General features: G+C 53.8%; 3 protein-coding genes across 3 annotated transcripts; 2 read left to right on the forward strand and 1 right to left on the reverse strand.

Moving 5' to 3' along the window:
• Positions 1–3,787: 3,787 nt before the first annotated feature.
• On the forward strand, positions 3,788–5,594 carry CCT3 (T-complex protein 1 subunit gamma; the record flags this gene model as incomplete). Its single annotated transcript, XM_053176424.1, has 5 exons — positions 3,788–3,813; positions 3,872–4,080; positions 4,153–4,743; positions 4,799–5,436; positions 5,502–5,594. The coding sequence occupies 5 exons, from the start codon at positions 3,788–3,790 to the stop codon at positions 5,592–5,594; spliced, it is 1,557 nt and encodes a 518-aa protein (XP_053039511.1).
• Positions 5,595–5,971: 377 nt separating this feature from the next.
• Positions 5,972–6,595, reverse strand: COL26b_003530 (uncharacterized protein; the record flags this gene model as incomplete). Its single annotated transcript, XM_053176425.1, has 1 exon — positions 5,972–6,595. The coding sequence occupies one exon, from the start codon at positions 6,593–6,595 to the stop codon at positions 5,972–5,974; it is 624 nt and encodes a 207-aa protein (XP_053039512.1).
• A 1,986-nt stretch (positions 6,596–8,581) lies between these two features.
• On the forward strand, positions 8,582–10,219 carry COL26b_003531 (uncharacterized protein; the record flags this gene model as incomplete). The annotated part of the gene is made up of 3 exons (XM_053176426.1): positions 8,582–8,636; positions 8,703–9,158; positions 9,210–10,219. 3 exons carry the CDS (start codon positions 8,582–8,584, stop codon positions 10,217–10,219), a joined length of 1,521 nt encoding a protein of 506 aa, XP_053039513.1.
• Positions 10,220–19,336: the final 9,117 nt, after the last annotated feature.

The raw sequence follows: 19,336 nt of genomic DNA on the forward strand, positions 1-19,336 counted from the left end.
GAATCACATTGGAAGGGCATGCGTCATACGGATGGGTTGGGCGTTTCACGGGATACGAATGAATTGGGTTAGCATGAATAATCAGTAGTGTCCTTTTTGCGCACCAAGTACTATTGCTTCGAGGCGGATACCATGATAGAGAAGCGCCCTTACAAAAGAGGGCTTCGATTCGGCGGGAGTGGACGGGATGGTTTCGGACTATACATTAGTTTCACTTCTCATGGGCCATTGGGCAGCTAGCCTAGATCATTCGTAACGAATGTATATGGTTTTCTTCACAACTGTGTCGTCGCCAAGGTAATGACGTTGGATTTGACTTTGAGGTCGAGCACCCACTTTCTCCTTGGAGAGCTAAACTTGAAAGTGACAACTATAGTACGAGGAACATTGAAGTCACGACGACATGGATGCGCCTTCTGCCGCGGTTCTCGTACAGTATTGCCCTTCCTAAAAGAACTTTTAGTGCCTTGAGAAGATGCCAAATAATTTCGTCCCTGTGAGTTCACCAAAGCCCTATACGCCCCTCTCCAAAACGCTTTGAGAGAGGCAGGCGTACCTGTTTCCCATTCGTCGGGTTGACCTCTTTCAGAAAGACCCGAGCGTCTGACGCGATTTCCTCAAGAAACTTCCCTATTCTCATCTTCGCTTGACCTTCGCTTGCCTATCTACCTACCATCGAATCGTTCTTTCTGCCGACCTGACTAGACCGACGTCTGCTCCAGAACCTCCTACACCAGAACAGCTCTTGCCTTGACCTCGAATCTTCGAACGAAATCTTCGTTGTCGACTTTCTTGCTAGATATTTGATTTACAGCAGCTCACCTGAACAATGAACGACGGCTACAAAACGTCGGCGATCCCCTCTTCCCACAACAATAGTATCTCTTGCAACGAAATCAACATCCCCACGCTACCTTCCACCTCGGAAACGGTTGATCGATTCTCTTCTACTTTCCAAGTAAGGAAGTCTCAGTCTTTTAACTTTTTCAGATATCTTTATCATTTCCAGCCAAGTCTTTCATCGCTATTTCACGGTTATAAGGTCAGCCTGGGCGCCTGCGGCATGGCAGGTCCTTGGGTCCGAGGACGCAAGAGGCCTGCATCCGAATGTCCTGACATACCAAGAAAGCGACCTCAAAACAAGAATCCGGATGAATCATCGAGAGCAGACATTTCGGTGCGAACAGAGGACCGGCAAACGACGCTATTAGGCTCTGGCCAGGAAGTGGCCATTACCATGGAAATCTCCAACTCCGACACAGGTACTTTTGTGAACCACAAAGCTTTGCCAGAAAAGGTCTGATGAATCTGAGGCACACTAGATCGGTTTTCTCCGCCCGGAAGACGACAAATCTTCCCTACCTTGTCCTCCCACCGTAAGGCACCCCACCCTCACTTGGGCATCTTGCCTTTCTTCCACCTAATTGTACATTCAGGCACACTCTCGCTCTCCAGGAACCCATCAAGTATCGAGTTCGCTAGTGAGGCAGGCAATAAATTATCAAAGATGTCGAACTTCGTCCCTAGTGCGAGCGTTCGGGAGAAGCTTCTTCTGGGAATCAAAATTGGCTCGCAACGAAGGGCAAAATTCGAAGCACTCCACCGCGAGGACAAGAATTACTATAAAAATGAGTCTCCCAACGATGTCATCGCGATCGATAATATCCGGTCGACCGATTGGACTCTCGAAATTCCTTACGACCTTCACCAAGAGGCTGTTGGTGCTAGTGCCACACAGCAAGTCGTGTCGATGGGGCTCGAAAACCAGCCCACCGTATATGATGACAGGGGGAAACTGGGTCCCGACAAAAGAGAGATGCGCGTCAAATGGCTTCGTCACCATCAGGCAAGACTTCCATTCGTGTAAGTCAAGGAGCGTTTTCTCAGCGTTGGAAGTCTCTACTAACATTAACTAAGTCAAGGAAGTGTGCGCCGACTGAAGGCGGCGCTCGGCGCATTCAACGAGACTACTTACAGTATACAGGGAATGACGAGTCTCCGACGAGCCGGCCAAGTCATGAACGTTGAATGGAGACAAGGCCCACGAGGCCGGCAAATGAGCATGAACTTCAGTGCCTTTCAGGAAAGATCCAAAGAGACCAACGGATATCGAAGGCGTACCATACACTCAATCCATTTTCAGAAGGAGGACAACGCTCAACACAAAGACTTTGGTCCACCACTGGATGCTGGAAACGCCCAACAACACCAGGAGAATCTTAGTACGGAGATGTACTTTGGACATGAAGAGAACCATCCGATGGCCATGCATGATATTGAAATGTAAGTCCACCCACCTGTAACCCCGCTCCTCTCATGTTGAATTAATACTGAGTATTATCAAAGAACCGACGCCACTGGTAAGAACCGCAGATGGCTTTGCATCGAAATCTCTAGGCCACTGGTGCAAAGCGACGGTCCGGTTCCCCTCGACCTCGATCCGATGCCACTTTCCACCATCAAAATCGCGGTACCAGTCGACAAGGTGACTGTGATGCCCAATCCTTGGCAACATCAGATGATCCGCGACATAGCTCCAGATCAAGCGGCGGTTCCCCGACTCGGAGACTTCTCGAACTCCTCTTGCGGCTCATATAATGTGCCAGGGGAATCAGCAAGATTGAGATTGAAGCTGAGTAAAGACGGCATCCCCATTTTCGTGACCCAGTCGAAAGTAGACCAAATCCCGGGCCATCAGATAGTGGAAGACTTTTTGATGACAGATAAAGTGCCCGGCCTCCCTTGGAAGGAAACAGACCGAAGAGCCAAAGCCGGAACCAAGGTTAAGCGGAAAGGGGAGTTTTGGGAGCGCGTTGGTCAAGCCGCACAAGAGAACAGGCTGCAGTGGATATCTCTCCAGCAAGCGATGGCCAGAGACAGCTGCTTGGTGGACATCATTTTCAGAGACGAATGGATTGATGTTCCTCCAAGAATTGCGGCCCAAGACCTTTCACGAGATCCCTCTTTCGCCCAGGTCCCGGCACAGATTCCTCGGCATATACGGGCGAGGCCGAGTGTTCAGCCCACTGGGAGATATCCGAGTCCTGCGAGCTACCGTCCAGGAAGTTCTGGGCTTAGGAACGAAGTTAGGATGTAGACTTGGGCATCACTAGGTATCATGAGAACGACGGGACTTTATTGGTGAGGAGAGCTGAAAAGGGCGGCGTCCGTGATAATCAGTATTATCTGCAGCCCTCTTACATTCTGACAGGAGGAAACCGAGAAAATTAGCATCATTCACGGCGTTTTTTTTTCGATAAGTATTATTGAATAATATTTGGGGGCATGCGTCTGCTCCTGAACCGTGCAGTGATTGGTTTGAAGCAAGGTGTTGGAAGAAGTGTACTTTGGTACCTGAGGCTAAAGAAAGCGGGTTGCATCGGTGTGGTGCGTCAGAAGCCAGGTGCGGGAAGCTCGGTGAACACCACCGGGAATAGGTTCCGCCGTGCTCCAGCTTCATCCCGCCAAAAAACAAACCCGCCCAGCGAACTTTTTAGAAGCCCGGTGCCTTGAGGAGCAGCAACAATACCCCCGCCATCTCCACGATTTCCCTTGCAACGGTGAAGTCCTTCGCCGAAACAACTCCCACAGACAATCCGGATTTCCATTAGATTTTTCTGAATTTGTCGTCGCCCATCATGCAAGCCCCTGTGCTGGTTATGAGTACTGCAGCCCCTCCTCCCGCCGAGCTTGATGAGCTTAACCCCCATGTTACGCGGTGGTGCTGACCATATCCCTCTCCTTAGACACCAATAGCGGTGAGCGGCAGACGGGTCGCAAGGCCCAGATGTCCAACATCGCTGCTGCTAAGACGTACGTCTGTCCTGTTCGAATACACCGCCGTACGAACCAACTGACCCCGCGTTCCCAGCGTTGCCGACATTATTCGATCATGCCTCGGCCCCAAGGCCATGTTGAAGATGCTCTTGGACCCTATGGGAGGCATCGTCCTCACAAACGATGGCCACGCCATTCTCAGAGAAATCGAGGTCTCCCATCCCGCAGCAAAGAGCATGATCGAGCTCAGCCGGACGCAAGACGAGGAAGTTGGCGATGGCACCACGACGGTCATAATCATGGGTGAGCAAAGCTTCGAAATCCGCGCGCACTACAAATGCTGCTTATCAAGCAAGAGTAACTAACACTTCCTAGCTGGTGAGATCCTCGCCCAGTCCCTGCCCCAGCTCGAGCGCAACATCCACCCCGTCCAGATCATCGCTGCCTTCCGCCGCGCGCTGAAGGACGCCCTCGAGATCATCGACGACATTTCCCTCCCCATCGACGTTAACGACGACAAGGCCATGCGCGGCCTCATCTCCTCTTCTATCGGGACCAAGTTCGTCTCGAGATGGTCGGACCTGATGTGCGACCTCGCCCTCAAGGCGGTCCGCACTGTCACGTGGGAGGCCGGCAACGGAAAAACCGAGGTCGACATCAAGCGTTACGCGCGTGTGGAAAAGGTTCCCGGCGGCGAGATCGAGGACAGCAGAGTGCTGGACGGTGTTATGCTCAACAAGGACATCACCCACCCCAAGATGCGCCGGAGAATAGAGAACCCCAGAATTGTCCTCCTCGATTGCCCCTTGGAGTACAAGAAGGGCGAGTCGCAAACCAACATTGAGATTTCCAAGGAGGAGGACTGGAACCGTATCTTGCAGATCGAGGAAGAGCAGGTCAAGGCCATGTGCGAGGCCGTCCTCGCTCTGAAGCCTGACTTGGTCATCACTGAGAAGGGTGTCTCAGGTACACAATCTCAAGAAGCGGGATTCAGGGAGTAGTTTTGGCTAACGTCTAGCAGATCTCGCCCAGCATTATTTTGTGAAGGCCAACGTTACCGCGCTCCGCCGTGTCCGCAAGACGGACAACAACAGAATAGCCAGAGCCACGGGCGCCACCATCGTCAACCGTGTCGACGATCTCCAGGACTCCGACGTCGGTACTCTCTGCGGCTTGTTCGAGATTGAGAAGATTGGCGACGAGTACTTCACCTTCCTGACCAAGTGCCAGAACCCTAAGGCCTGCACAGTGCTCCTGAGAGGCCCATCCAAGGACGTGCTGAACGAGATTGAGCGTAACCTCCAGGACGCTATGGGTGTCGCCCGTAACGTCATGTTCAACCCCAGACTTGCTCCTGGCGGTGGTGCGACCGAGATGGCCGTCTCTGTGCGGTTGAGCCAGCTCGCAAAGGGTGTTGAGGGCGTCCAGCAGTGGCCGTACAAGGCTGTCGCTGATGCGCTCGAAGTCATCCCCCGTACCCTGGTGCAGAATGCCGGCGCCAGCCCCGTCAGAGTCCTGACGGATCTGCGTGCCAAGCACGCCGAAGGCAAGCACTCCTGGGGTATCAACGGAGACAGCGGTGTGATTGCGGACATGAAGGAATATGGCGTCTGGGAGCCGGAGGCTATTAAGTTGCAGAGCATTAAGACGGCTGTCGAGGTATGTGGTTTACATCTACAAGATATTACAAGGTTTTACGACACATCAACTAACACGTTTACCAGGCCGCCTGCCTGCTCCTCAGAGTCGACGATATTTGCAGTGCGAGAAAGGCTGCGCAAGTAGGCAACGGTCTGCACGGTGGTGGTGACGAATAAGATGCCTGATGAAGTCAGTCGGCTGGTATTCTGGTGATAGTGGGAAACTACAACGTGTGTTGCGACGAGAAGAGATGATGAAGGGGGAAAAATGAAGGGGGGAAAATATTAAGCCATACCCTATACCAAGGCATAGACATGGGATTAGAAATACCTAGACGACGACGACGTTCTCGGGCATTTTTTTCAAAAAAAAAAAAAAAAAAAAAAAAAAAAAAAAAAAAAAAAGCTTTGATGCTTTGATCGGGGCTCTGCCTGCTTGTGTCTCCTGTCACTGCACAGTCTGTCAATCCTGGACCCACCCGTTTGATCCGAAGTTATTTTTGGGGATGCCAAGCCAAGCTTTAAAGCTCAAGCCCATGAACATCATGGATGAATCAGTCGTCGTCGTGGATGACGAGACCGGAGGGTTGAGCTGTAGCGGTGGTCTTTGACTCCGTGTTTCTACCGCCGTCCCTGTATTCCTTGGCATCGCCGTCTGCCTTGGTTGTAGATGTTTCCGCCAAAGTCGGCTTGTCTGCACCACCGCTTGGCACTGCCGGCGCCTTTGGGCCGGCTGCAGCAGGGCCTTTCTTGCCCCTCTGCTTCTTCTTCTCTCTCTTCTCTCTGTTCTTGCGTGTGCGCTCCTCGTCCTTGGCCTCGCGCTCGGCCTTTTGACGCTCAAACTCCTCGTTATCCTTCTCTTGCTTCACCTCCTCGTCCATGGCACGCAGTCGGTCATACTCGCGGCGACGGCTGGCTTTGTAGACATGGAACTCGCCCGAGCCGGCTCCGGCGCTGGAGCCCTGGACATTAGTCACGATTTCGGGCGGGGCATTGACGGCGCGCCTGGCGACGGCGCCGGGGGGTGGGGGGATGCGGATCTCCTGGTCGGGCTTGGAGAAGAGGGCGTCGAGCTGCTTCGCGTGCTCGGTGACGGGGGTGAGGGCGCGCTTCTTGACCGGGCGCCGGCTGCGCGGGTCGGCGGAGGTGGGGATGGACTCGGGGCCCTCGCCAGACATGGTTGCTGCTGGTGCTCTGGCAGGTGGGAGAGAGATGTGGGAGATTTGCGAAGGCGGTGGTGGTATTTGCGGGGTGTTGGGGATGGTCCAGCAAAAGATGGCGCGTTACGTTGAGATTGGGGTCGTATGATTGTGGGATGAGACCAGGTCGGGAATGGGCTGATTCGATGCTGGGAGGCAACCGAACAGAGATCTGCTATGCAGTCGGACGGGCGCGAGAGATGGATGCGTCGTTGGGATTGTTTGTTTCTCTGTCTGGATTCCTGTGTTGGCGCCGTAGGGCGGTCGGAAATTTCCGTAAGTGCAAAAGTCGTCGCGCCGGAGACACAAGACGGAAGGGATTGTCGTTCGTCGTACTTGGCACGTTGTTGGAGGTGGCACGGCACTGTTGTGTTGGAGCGGACGGCGGCTAAGCTTGAGGGAGAGTTCCGGGGGTAGTTGCGGCGGCTGTCGTTCGTATGTTTCCTCGCGTCAGTGGAAGACTGAAGGATGGAAAACGAGAAGCATGTGGAATGGTGTGGGTGCGGTGGGGAACGTTGTCGAATGACGGTGCGGCGTTGCGGGAATGGGCGGTTCCAGGCACGCGTCTATCATGAGTGACACGCGCAGAATGTTGTAGAGACAGACGGCGCAGTATGGGGTTGCACCGGCAGGGCGTTGGGCGGCAAGTGGACAAAAAGAATCGAGTGTCTGTCTACCTATTTTAGCAGAAGGACGTGTGGGGCCCTGTGAGTAAAGCAGTCCACTGAGACTTCTCGTCTTTTGCTTCAAGATTGACTGTAGCGACGTCGACACAGCGTGAAGGAGCTGGAAGGGGGGGGGGGGGGAGAAAAAAAAAAAAAAAAAGCTGGAGAGGGCATTTGCATCGTGCAGTGCAAGTGCCGCCGCCATGCCGCTGAGAGGGTGGGGCATGGAGAGCAGCCTCGCCGCTTATCGGGGGGCCAGTGTGCCAATCAGGGGCTGCGGATTCCCTGTGTCAAGGCGGCTGCCGGGCCTTCAAAAGTGTTGTCTCTGACGTCTGGTTGGCTGGTTGGCTGGTTGGGACGTTGGGATGCCCCGATGTACCCCGCCGCAGCAGGGGCAGCAGGGGAGCGATGGACACAGATGGGATGCCCGGTGCCTGCCTGTCCCCGGAAAGACAGGGCTTCAGATTGAAAACCAGCCCGTCAAAAAAGCCGCCGCTCAGTGGGACGAGGGGTCCTTTGGACGTTTCTGCTGCTGCTGAGCATGCCAGAAAAAATTACGGCCGACCGACTTGTATGGAGTACCTGTGGTGGTGGCACAAGTACCATGCCACCGGGCGGCGGACGGGAACCAAAAATACCTCTCACACGGAAGGGGGCACGCAAGAAAGACGCCAACGATTGATGTACAGTGCAGCAGCAATTAGTGCCTGACAGGAGGCGACCTCTGTCAAAAAGAGTCACCGCACTCTTCCATGTCGCTCTCGTCGCCGTCACACAACCAACACACACATACACACTCGCGCACTCGCGCACACACACACAATCCCATCTTGTGACTCTTAGCTACTCCTTGCTACGCTTTACGTATCTTGTACCTAAATCAAACTCATCCCATCTCAACCTCTCAGGGCCTGTTGGTTGACAATCCGTTGACGCCTTTCCCAAGCAAGCACCACCCTTCTCAGACCTTGTCCGTAAGGTTAAGGTTGGCATGAGGCGATACAAATACAACGGCAGCCCCTCCTAAGGTTTTCCTCTCAACCGCCAAACTCCTGCCCCGCCTCATTCCTCTCTTCACTCTTCCCGGTCAACAAGGTTCTCAACGCTACTCTTTTGCGACCTGCGGCTGAATTTTGTTGCCCTTCTTCGACACCCCGAATGATACCCCGGCCATAAGAAACTCCTTCGTCCCACCACATCATTTTGTAACCATCGCACCGACGCCTGTCCCTTCGCTTGAACAATACCAGGTGGCGCTTTACAAATTCTGCGAAACCACAACCTGTCAAAAGTTGACAACATGGCGAAGCCGAGACTCATTATCCTCATCAGACACGCCCAGTCCGAGGGCAACAGTATGCCAATTCCCTTCGTCCGAGACGTGTGTGCGCCCGGATTGCTAATCAAAGCTCTCTGAACAGAGAACCGCGACATCCACCAGACGATACCTGACCACCGTGTGAAGTTGACACAAGATGGTTGGCAACAGGCCTACGACGCCGGCCGACGCCTGCGCAAGCTTCTGCGAGCCGATGATACCCTCCACTTCTTCACATCCCCCTACCGCCGTACTCGCGAGACGACAGAGGGCATCCTCTCCACGCTGACGTCGGACGAAGAAGACCCCTCACCATTCAAGCGTTCCAATATTAAGGTCTACGAAGAGCCCCGCTTGCGCGAGCAGGACTTCGGAAACTTCCAGCCCTGCTCCGCCGAAATGGAGCGCATGTGGCAGGAGAGGGCAGACTACGGTCATTTCTTCTACCGCATCCCCAACGGCGAGAGCGCCGCAGATGCCTACGACAGAGTTAGTGGCTTTAACGAGAGCTTGTGGCGCCAGTTCGGAGAGAACGACTTCGCCAGCGTTTGCGTGCTCGGTAAGTCTTCAGACCAACGGTCAGGTAACTAAGCTAATCCATAACGCATAGTTACCCATGGCCTCATGTCCCGTGTCTTCCTGATGAAGTGGTATCACTTCACCGTCGAGTACTTCGAGGACCTGCGCAACGTGAACCACTGCGAGTTTCTCATCATGCGCAAGCAGGAAGAGAGCGGCAAATACATCCTCGAGAACAAGCTCCGAACGTGGTCTGACCTGCGCAAGGAGCGTGCCCAGCTCAAGGAGAAAGAGGAAAAGGAGAAGACTGAGGTGGAGGGAAACCAAGAAAAGACGCCCAAAGACGCAAAAGCGTCAACTCTTCTAGAGCGCAGTAAGACCTTCACTGTGACGCGTCGCTGGGGTGGCTGTCCTAACGGATGCAACCACAAAAGCCACTACCAGAAACGCGAAGATCTAGACGCCCTCCGCCAGAGGGATGAGACTGCAGCAAACGGTCACAGTGTTGCTAACGGCCACTCCCGCCACCAGTCACCCACGCCTGGCCGGAGAACGAAGCGAATCGAGCAGGGCTACAGCTCTGACGAGGACAACGATAACCGACCTCCGCAGATCGACGTTAGCCGATCCCGCCAAGAGGTAGTGTCGTCCCCGGATGGCACTCCATCCTTCATCTCCGCCGAAGACCGTCTTCGCAGCATGATTTCGCCGCACCTTCATGCTGGCCGTGATTTTGGCGGCACGTTTTCGGGACGGACGTCTGTGGCAGGCAGCGACACAGATTCATCGGAGGAGGACGGCCACAGACCACAGATTGCGGCCGTCACCGCCAAAGTAAAGGCCCTGGCCCTCTCCAACGGGACCGGCCACAGCGCGAACGGAATCAACGGATGTGACAACGGCGTTGCCGACAGCAGCACGAATGGGGGCACAACACAAACTCAGGAAGAACAGGTGTCGGAGAAGGAGGGCATGCGTCGAGGAGCACGCGCAAACCGCCTCGGAGACGCCCACAGCAGTGACTTGGGTTCCGAAGCGGACGACGATGACCTGGCCCGTGCTGAAAAGGAGGATCGTAGCATCAGGGGTAGTGTTTACTAGCATGGGGTGGTTCTGTTGAATTTTCTAATGAATGGCGGCCCTGTCGGCGAACCGACACGAGGCCTTTTCTTGGTATGGCGCATCGTCTTGGGAGTAGGATCTGGATGCTTCTCCTGGCTCACGATTAACCAGCATGCGTGAGTGCGGCACCTACGCGATGGAAGGGGCATGGGTCTGTTCATCAACGGCGCTTTTCTCTTGGCTTCGTTCTGGTGATATGAGGAGGATATACCTAGATTGGATGACGCTCATAGACAAAAGGCAGACACGTACGTGCCAGAAATGAACAAAGTTTTGAAACAGTACAACAGGATATTGCCCCTGCAGGTAGCGATCCTGGATTATAAGCTTGTTGTCGAGGGCTAGAGTCTAAAGCTTAATTCTAAACTAATATTGATGTGCCAAGTCGTTTGTCAGTTCTCAGGGGTCGGGGTCTCAAGGTTGTCTGCCCACAGATACGAACTTCCCAGTTCTCCTGATGTATCGGGAAGGCGACCAGCTATCGGGCGCGTGGCTTAGGTTAGAGCTTCTCTAGAAAGCTTCCTTTATCTATTTGACTGATCCCATCGTTGGGCACTGACGAGACGCAAAGGCTTGGGCGTTGGGTTTGATCCGTCGAGTAGGAAAACTTGCTGGGACTTTGAAGGAGATCGCGTGAAATGCTTTTGGTGGCTTGTATCTGGCTCGATGTAACCATCTGCACGGGACCACGGATTTGCGAAATCGATACCTGGGGGATGTCCGGGTAATCTTTCAGGCATTTTCGACTTGGTCATTGCCAGGAGCTTCAAAGTCAACGTCAAATATGTCAGCTTGACTTCGAGTTCATCTGCCTTCGACCGACAACGTCTTTTCGCGACTTTCGTCCTCACGCATTTAGGCTCATTTTCAACATCCAACATCCCTTTTGTTGCTGTCATTGATCTGACGTCTCTCGTCTCCGTTTAACAGCGAAGAGCCCGTACTTACTCCTTAAATTTCGTCAAGACCCATCAATGTGTGTCCCTCGGAACCATCTTATCCAATGTAGAATCTCTTTTCCTTTTTCCTTTACTTGTCGAATCAAGTTTCGGGGATCTCCAATTCCACCGTCAAATTATCGCTTAGTGACTAGCATTTCCAGCTTTCATATGTGTAGTGTCCGAGAACGTCCAAACTGGAATTGAACATAGTGGATCAGAACAGTATCACATCAGATAATGGCGCGTAAATGACACGTATTGTGTATACTGATATCGTGTACTTACACTTCGTACCAAATACACCAGGGTACCTCTTGGGCAAGAGAATTCGCTATACGTTTCTTATAGTGCATGGATATCCAAGCACGCTTCGTTGCCGAGTCGTACTCTTCATTCATTCTTTTTTCTGAAAGGCCCCCATCAGGCTACTCTATGTTTCTCTTTGTGGAAAAGCCATTTCGAAGGCTGGGTCTGTATGCTTACTGCTTTCATAGAACCTACATCTGGCTCGTAGATCTGAAGACATGAAAACCTTCAGCAAAGATCACGGCAATAGAAATTGCTTCTTGTATCTCATAGCTCCTGATATACTCGTAATCTAGTAGGAACACTTGGTGCAGCCAGTAAACGTCTCTTTGGGTATTCATTCGGTTACCAAACTTGTATCTCGATGTTGACACGCGAGTGAGTAGCGACTCCTCGCGCCCAAATGACTTCTGTTACTTGATCAGGAGTATGAGGCGTGTTTCTTTATACGGCCTCTTCCATTTTTGGTCCACTGGGAAGCAATCGCATGTGTCGAGAGTCACTACTGATAAAACTAGGGTGTTTTCAAGCCTAATAGGGCTCTTTCTCACTCACCAGCACCTCTGTTGCCCTTATCTTCACTGTGTCTGTGGATATCTATGCCCCGAACCTCACTTGATCTTGTTCCTGGAACGGTCATTATTTGCGATGCTCTTTACTTCCCAGCGAAAATCGTGGGTTGAGAGGTAGGTGTCGATGCTTTTGACCGCGGGATCACATCACATGATGAAGTAGCTGACCTTGTGTCAGTCAGTCATAGCCGACCAGGGAAGCCGAAGTGCAGTTGGACAAATAACATTCCACTTGATGCTCTTCAGATTCTGCGTGAGAATCAATAGCGGATAATGACAGGAAACTTTCAGATCCCCAAATTTGGTCAACCACTGCTAGGAGGAAGGTCCTGTAAAATATCCAGCTCAATCATCCTTCTAATCTTGCAGGACGTCGTGATCAAACAGCTTGCGCTATACATGTTTCAACTTGCGTCAACGAAAGCACATTCTGAATACTGCCTGTACTGACTCCCCTTGCCAGCAATACTTGTAAAGCGTGAAACACCGATCTAGTTTTCATTCCCAGATCCTACGATCGTACTTCCAATGGCATGGGATTTTGCCAAGTGCAAGCGTACCTCAGCCTCCCAAAAACGACATCATAATCCTTGTGAACGTGGTACTGCGATGTGAATCAAAACAACGGTTCCCCAACAGGCCAGACATTGCCATCGACCCGGACGACGGCGAGACACGCAAGACAAAGACCGTAACACGGCACTTGGCCAGACCGCACGGCCGAAACCCGACGATTGCATGATCGTGGCGCGTTAACCGGCGGCTGGCTGCAATAAAAAGACACGGGTATGTCAACCCACCGTCAGGCTTTGTGTTCGTGCAACTAGCGGCTTGGTGCGACATGCCAACCTGTCTAGTCTCGCCTACTCGGTTATGCTCTTCTGTAGAAGCATTCTTAACAAGAACTGGAACTATGCTCCGTCTCGAGTATTCTAGCGAGGGAACGATGATCTGTCTACGATAGCCTGCTTGCTCGATGTGCTCCAGTAGCGCCTGCCGGGTCTGATGAAGCAGCTCGCCGAAGATATTTCTCATCCCATCATGTGTCGTCGCGGTGATGCTTCAATAGCTTCATCTCCACAATAGGCAGAGAGACTCCGCAAGCTCTCGGTAAGAACCTCTCCATGGCACGCACAGCTTCTCCGAAATCTGGCAAACCAGTCCGCGCTCTATACGAATGAGGCACTTGACAAGGGTATATCGATTAGCTCAACTTGGTCTCCTGAAAAGACCTCCGGCATGGTCACCGATCTGTCCTTAGCCGTATCATGCCTTCTTCTTTCTCCGCTTCATCGAAAGGGTACTGGTATGACGAAAGATACAGCCTGCCTGTTCCCAAGAAAGCTTTCGTTACCCCTTGCCTCTTACCTACCGACGTCTCTCATCACATCTCACTTTCACGAACCCCGCGCCAGACCTGACCGGTACCACCAATCTCAGACGGCACCTCGCATGTAGATGATGACTCCATCGTGAGAGAAAGGCGGGCGGGGCTCGGTATCCAGGTAGCTGGCTGGAATGGCTTCTGCCGAGCAGCTCGCTCGCTCGCACGCACCGCTTGGGCCCCCGCCCGCTGCGACCAGCCCCGGCAGACCGAGAAGCAAGGAGGCGAGCAACACGCCGCCGTCCTCCGACCGAAGCTGCCGCCTCCCGTCCAAGGTTGGGGGCAGGCTTTCCCCATGCCCACCGGTGTGGAACCTTGCTCCGCGCGCCGGAGCTCGCCTTGCCGGCTAACGACAGCCAGGAAAAAGAAAGGCCGGTCCCTCACCGGTGTACTGCGTAGCCTCCATTTTGCTGCACCCCTCATCTGCGGGCTGATAGTCGCATGGAATGTTTCCCTCTCTTTGCTTTTTGTTTTTATTTTTATTTTAATTTTCAAGATCTGTTCCTCACAAACTTTACCCACCTCTTTGCGCAATTTGCAGAGAAACCGTTGCCATAACCCAAAAATTCTTCGGGGGAGCATAACTTCCGATACAGCTCATCTCCCATGTTTCTCAATCGGTCGGCGCAACTTCAGCCCATGGACACCGAACGATGCTACACCCGCGTCTACCCATTTGGAAACGATCAGCACAGAGGCAGACAGCCGGTTTAATATCCGTAGAACGTTCAGGGGGGGCTTTTGACCTGATCAGCGCAGATTCTCTCACCATGGCTGAGATGACGCAACATCCAAGATAGACGAGCAATGTTCTAGGCCCAGCGTCTCGGGAGATGGACGGGTCATCGATTGGACCTCAACGTCTGCCGCTGCGCCCTCGGCCAGGCCCGGCCCCTGCGTGAAGGAGCATGGCAAATTTCCTCCAGCCCGGCAGAACTCAACAGTATTTTGACGACAAATATTCCCGTCACCTGGTACCAAAGCATCCAATATCAACATCATGGGGAAGTGTGGGGGGGGAAGTAAAATTTCAACAGCTCGTGGCCGCTCAGCCAGTCGATGAATCACTGGATCACTCGGCCCAGTGAGCCAAGAAGCAAGCTTCTGGGCCCACCCAACATCTTGTCCTTCCCGCCCTTGCCCATCCCGACTGGAGGGTTGTGTTCCTGGCAGATTCGGCAGGAGGCGCGGCCGGATGCAAGCCACACCTTGGTCCACACCTTCATGCCCCCATTAGGAAGAGGTGTCGCCGAACGGTGATGGGCCTGTATTACCTGAGCATCCATATTTGTGCCTGTAGTAAGCTGGTGGCGAGCTAGGAGTGATAGATAGGAAAATGACCTCTAGACCAAAATGGCCGTGAGGGTTTGCTGTGAGATGACTGGTCGGCGGGGTTTGCGGAGAGAAGGAGGGGGCATCAACCACACGGTTGGTGTGGCAGGCCGGCCCAGGACTGGACGGGAGCTCTCGAACGCATGTGTAGATATTGTCCCTCCCCCGCTGTCCAATGACCAAGCGATGTGAATGCTGAAGAGGGGTTTGGCGGTGGTGTTGGTGGCCGGGAATCTGCACACTCGTGCATCCCGTCACAGCTGCGTCCCTCTCCTTTGGGACAGGATGGGGGAAGGGCGGAGTGCAGGCGAAGGGAGAATGATGGACAGCCCATTATGGCACGAGAAGCAGGCCAGAGAGCTGCACGCCTTGCATCTCGAGCATGCCTTGTTTAAGCTGAATAGGGACGGTGGCGCCTCGCTTGTTCACTGAGATGGATCACTGACGAACACGTCCCGTTGTGCAGCGACTGCGACCTGTTGTGGTCTCGAGACAGACGACCGCCAATTGGCTTGAGAAAACGAGTGAGATGCGGGAATTGGAGGGGGGAGTGAATACCAGTCGACCACCGGGATGAGGAATCTGTGAACCCTTTTGCCACGCTCAATGTCAGAGAATGTTGGAGAAAACACACCTTGGAGGAAGAAAGCTGAGACTTACGAGACCAACGGCGGCCAAGACGGTGCGCGCGTGCGTGTGCCTTCCCAACCCTCCAACGGTCTCAGCCCGCTAGTGAATGTCGTCCAGTGGTGCAGGTCTCTGGAATTCGGGTAGTCTCGAGAGAGGTAGCATGGTAATGACATATGTGATCAGTAGTCATAATACACTAGGCCTAGCTTCACACCAGTGACCGTTAGAGAGACATTGTGTTGACTACTTTTCTTTCTCGCTTTCGCAGAGTGTCGGGTTTTGTCTCGCAAGAGGCAGGGTCAGAAAGGAAAGATGACCCGCGTGAGGGTGTCGTCCATCGAGGTCCGTTTCTGATACCGTGCAACCCTCTGAGAGGTTCGCCATCATATGCACGAGCGGGATTGGGACCTTGGTGGTTTGGGCCTGGAGAACACGGGGCCTAGACGTTGGCCCTTCGCCTTCTGCGACCCCCAACCTCACCCCATCTCGTCAACGGGAGGGCAGGCAACCTATGCAGCAGACCTGCATATTGTCGATGATGGTGAGACGGGCGCCTGATGAGCGATGTGCGTGAGTGTGTGTGTGGGTGTGGACGAACGCCTTCTAGGACTCGTTGAACATCCCGCAGGACGATTGGCATGGTTGGCTGGCTTGACTACCGCAGTCGTCTCCTTTCGCCGCGTTCAACCGTGTTGGGCCGGCCGCCTCTATGTTAACCCCCTATCGTTGGTAAGATATCATCCGCAAAGTTGAGCGGGCGTGGATTGTCACAAAAGATGCGAGGTACAGAATGCGTTGCAAATAACATGGTGATCGGCCTCTGAAAAGCCCGAAGCTGGCTGCCACCCTGAGTCCTGCGTTTATGATAACAGAGCCAAGGGCGTGAGATTTCTTGCCTGACCGGAAACAGTCAAGTCTACGGTCGTGTAACACATCAGAGCCAGGTCAAAGTTCTCGCCAGGCGCTCTCGAGTGGTCAGATTCGGGGACCCTGGAGGGACAGACCAGCAACGGCAGCCGCCGCATTCTTGCCATTAGACGACGTTTCCTTCGGATGCTGCCCTGCCGTGCAGATGCACGTATAAGCTGTTAGGTGAACACAGTCTTCGACAATTTGAAGGTGCCGAGCTGGACCCTAGGTAGTCGCAATCGAGACATACTGCTTACAGTAGCATCCACAATTTTTTGGTCATTTCTCAAGACCGTTTCCACGAGCCACCGAAATGCTTTTCCATATTTCTCAAGGCTAGCTCTGCCCTGCCCGCAGTCAACCCGTCGCAGGCCCCCTGGGAAGGCCAGAACGGCAGCGTCGGATGCCATAGTGTCCGGACACTAAGGCAGCGTGGGCGTGCAATTCCCGCGAGCCAGGATGCCAAGCCGCGCGTACTCTGTGGTGTCTGTTGCAAGGGCAAGCGATATGCTTCATCCGAAAAAACCTGCAGATGGTATCACAACGACAAAGCTGACTGTCAGACTTTGGCCAGTCGCAGGAAGGTCCAGACACTGCTATGTCGAAAGAACGCTAAATAAGCAGTGTGCGTGATCGCCATCGACCAAGGCCAAACCCAAGACCTCCACGTCTAGGTTGCAGCCAGGGCAGGGCAAGGCAGGGCCAGGCAGGGCCAGGCAGCCACCTATCAACCAGAAACGCAACCTCATGGTGCCATGGCCCTGACATGTTCGGATATGCACGTCGCCCATTTCGTCGAGTCGTTTCTTTTGAACAAGGCGTTGGAGGAGGGAGCCACCATCGCCGATGCAGCCACGGCTGCAGCTCAATCCTGGCCATGCTGGGGTAACGAGAGACTGGCCCTTTGACGGAGACGGGTGAGCAGGTTCAAGGCCTTGTAATCAATAGTTGGCGGTACTGGAATAGCGTGGCGTCACGCCCGACGTTGATGCTATTCATGGTTGAGGCTGATCTTTTCTTATCGGGATCTATCAATTAGTCTTTGTGTGTTTGTTGGAGAATTAGGGTGGGTTGGGAATATGAGTTGTGCAAACCTCAGTTGGCGGTGCGATGATGGAGCGCGCGGCAGCGGCAGCGGCACCACGGTTCAGAGGTCGGCCATGGCATCGCTCTGCCCCTGCAACTTGGTAGGCGTTGCTCCGTATCGAGAAACAACAGACGAACAAAAATACCCCAGAGATGAAGCCAAGAACTGAGGCGCGGAATCCGAGAGACCCTTGCCAGCAATCAGTCAATTCCCAGTCTCAGCTACCTGACCCTAGGTATCCGTAAGCTGCCTGGGCTAGAATTGTCAGTGCTTATGTGAGGTCCTTTCGTAAGGTGAGAGTTATGGCCGGGGAGGAAACATGGGCAACGTGGGGAGGAAAACTGCCATGGGAAAAGCAAGCCTATTCGATGCGAGCCATGGTTTAGCATCCCCCATCATTTCATTTCGCCAGTAATGCGGGGGAGGGAAATAACGTGACACAGATATGGGCGTCCCAGAAGCGTTGGCACGAAGTTGCCAATGATTCCCATCCATGCTACTCCTGTTCTCCCCTCCCCATGCCATGCCATGCTACGGCCTTCGTCAGCCGTGCGTCGTGTGCGCGGGCGGTCGTGACCCCATCTTGTCTTGATATGGCTCGCCGCGGCCAGAGTGCGACTGTGCTAAGGATTGGTTCAAAATCAAGGGAGACACCAGAAATGCGGAGAAGTGTTTGGATGCAGCGCCATTTGACATGAATAGTGGACCATCACCAGATCACTTCTCAGACCTCGACTCCAAACGAGGCTTAGCATCCCAGCGGGTCTTGAACGGGCTAATCCTTTTTCTCTTCAATCTGCGCTGCGCCAGAGATAAACGAGTCTTGGGAGAATTAAGCAAACACACTTGCGAGGAGGAAAAAGAAATATTTCCAAGACACGACGGAGGGTTTCAAACATCTGGAGGGGTCATCTGCAAGCCGCAGCAACAACGACCAGCCTAACCCCGGCGGCCATCTTGAGGTACGTATGTTGGTGATGTTGTAGGACCAACACCAACCACATCGCCATCATCACCGGCTTTCCCATTTGGCTCACTCGAGGTGCAAGGGGGCCAGGACAACCCGTTGTGAGACAGGAAACGCTGAACGAACGAGAAAGGAAAGAGAGCCGTCAAGCAAGGCTGAGGCGCGGGAGCGGCTGTGGTGGGATGATGAAGCAGACCGAGAGGCCTCGTCCATTGACAGTTGAATCCAGCCAGGTGGTTAGGCAACGGGCACCAGAGCGGCCCTTCACCTTGAGGGCCTTCCCGCTTGGGATCTCTTGCAGTTGGAAGTTTGCTCGTTTGCAGGTCAGCAACAGCCGCGCTTGGCTGTATTTGGTACGTCTCACCTTGGACGCAGAGGCTCACATCAGCAGACGCTCTCACCTTGCTTCCAAAATAGGACATCAATATCCATCTGACCGTCAGAGCCTTGCCGCGCCTGGCTGGCCCCGTCCGGCCATCGTCAATCTCGAAAAGAGTCTCCGACTCCGATGTGGACCATTGCCTAATGGAGACACGAAGTTGCAATGTCGTCACCGTCCAGCCCCGGGTCTGTGCTCCTCGTGAAGTCGGGGGTGGACGGGTGAGCTGAAGCTATTCGTACGCTGCCGCGGGCGAAACGCCTGAGCAGCTCTCTGTTCCCTTCGCTGGGGAGTTGATACGAATGTCCTAGTACAAGCTAGGAGACAAAGCCCAGATGGGCAGGGCCTCCCCGGCCATTCGCACTCGCCAGGCCTGTTGCTCGCGCCAGTCGGCCATTTTCTTCGCACAACTTCCTGACTCTGGAGTTACACTGCAGGCCCAGGGGATTGTCGGCCAGTGCCAATTTGGACAGGCTGGCTGGCTCGCTCGCTCGCTCGCTCGCCGAGGGTTGAGAGGGAACGAAAAAGAAAGCACGACGAACTTGAGGAAGAGAGTGAGAGGAGCGTGTGGGGGGGGCTTGGCGCGACA

This window comes from Colletotrichum chrysophilum (genome assembly GCF_026319265.1).
Source record: "Colletotrichum chrysophilum strain AFK26 chromosome Unknown scaffold_20, whole genome shotgun sequence".
NCBI classification, from domain to species: domain Eukaryota; kingdom Fungi; phylum Ascomycota; class Sordariomycetes; order Glomerellales; family Glomerellaceae; genus Colletotrichum; species Colletotrichum chrysophilum.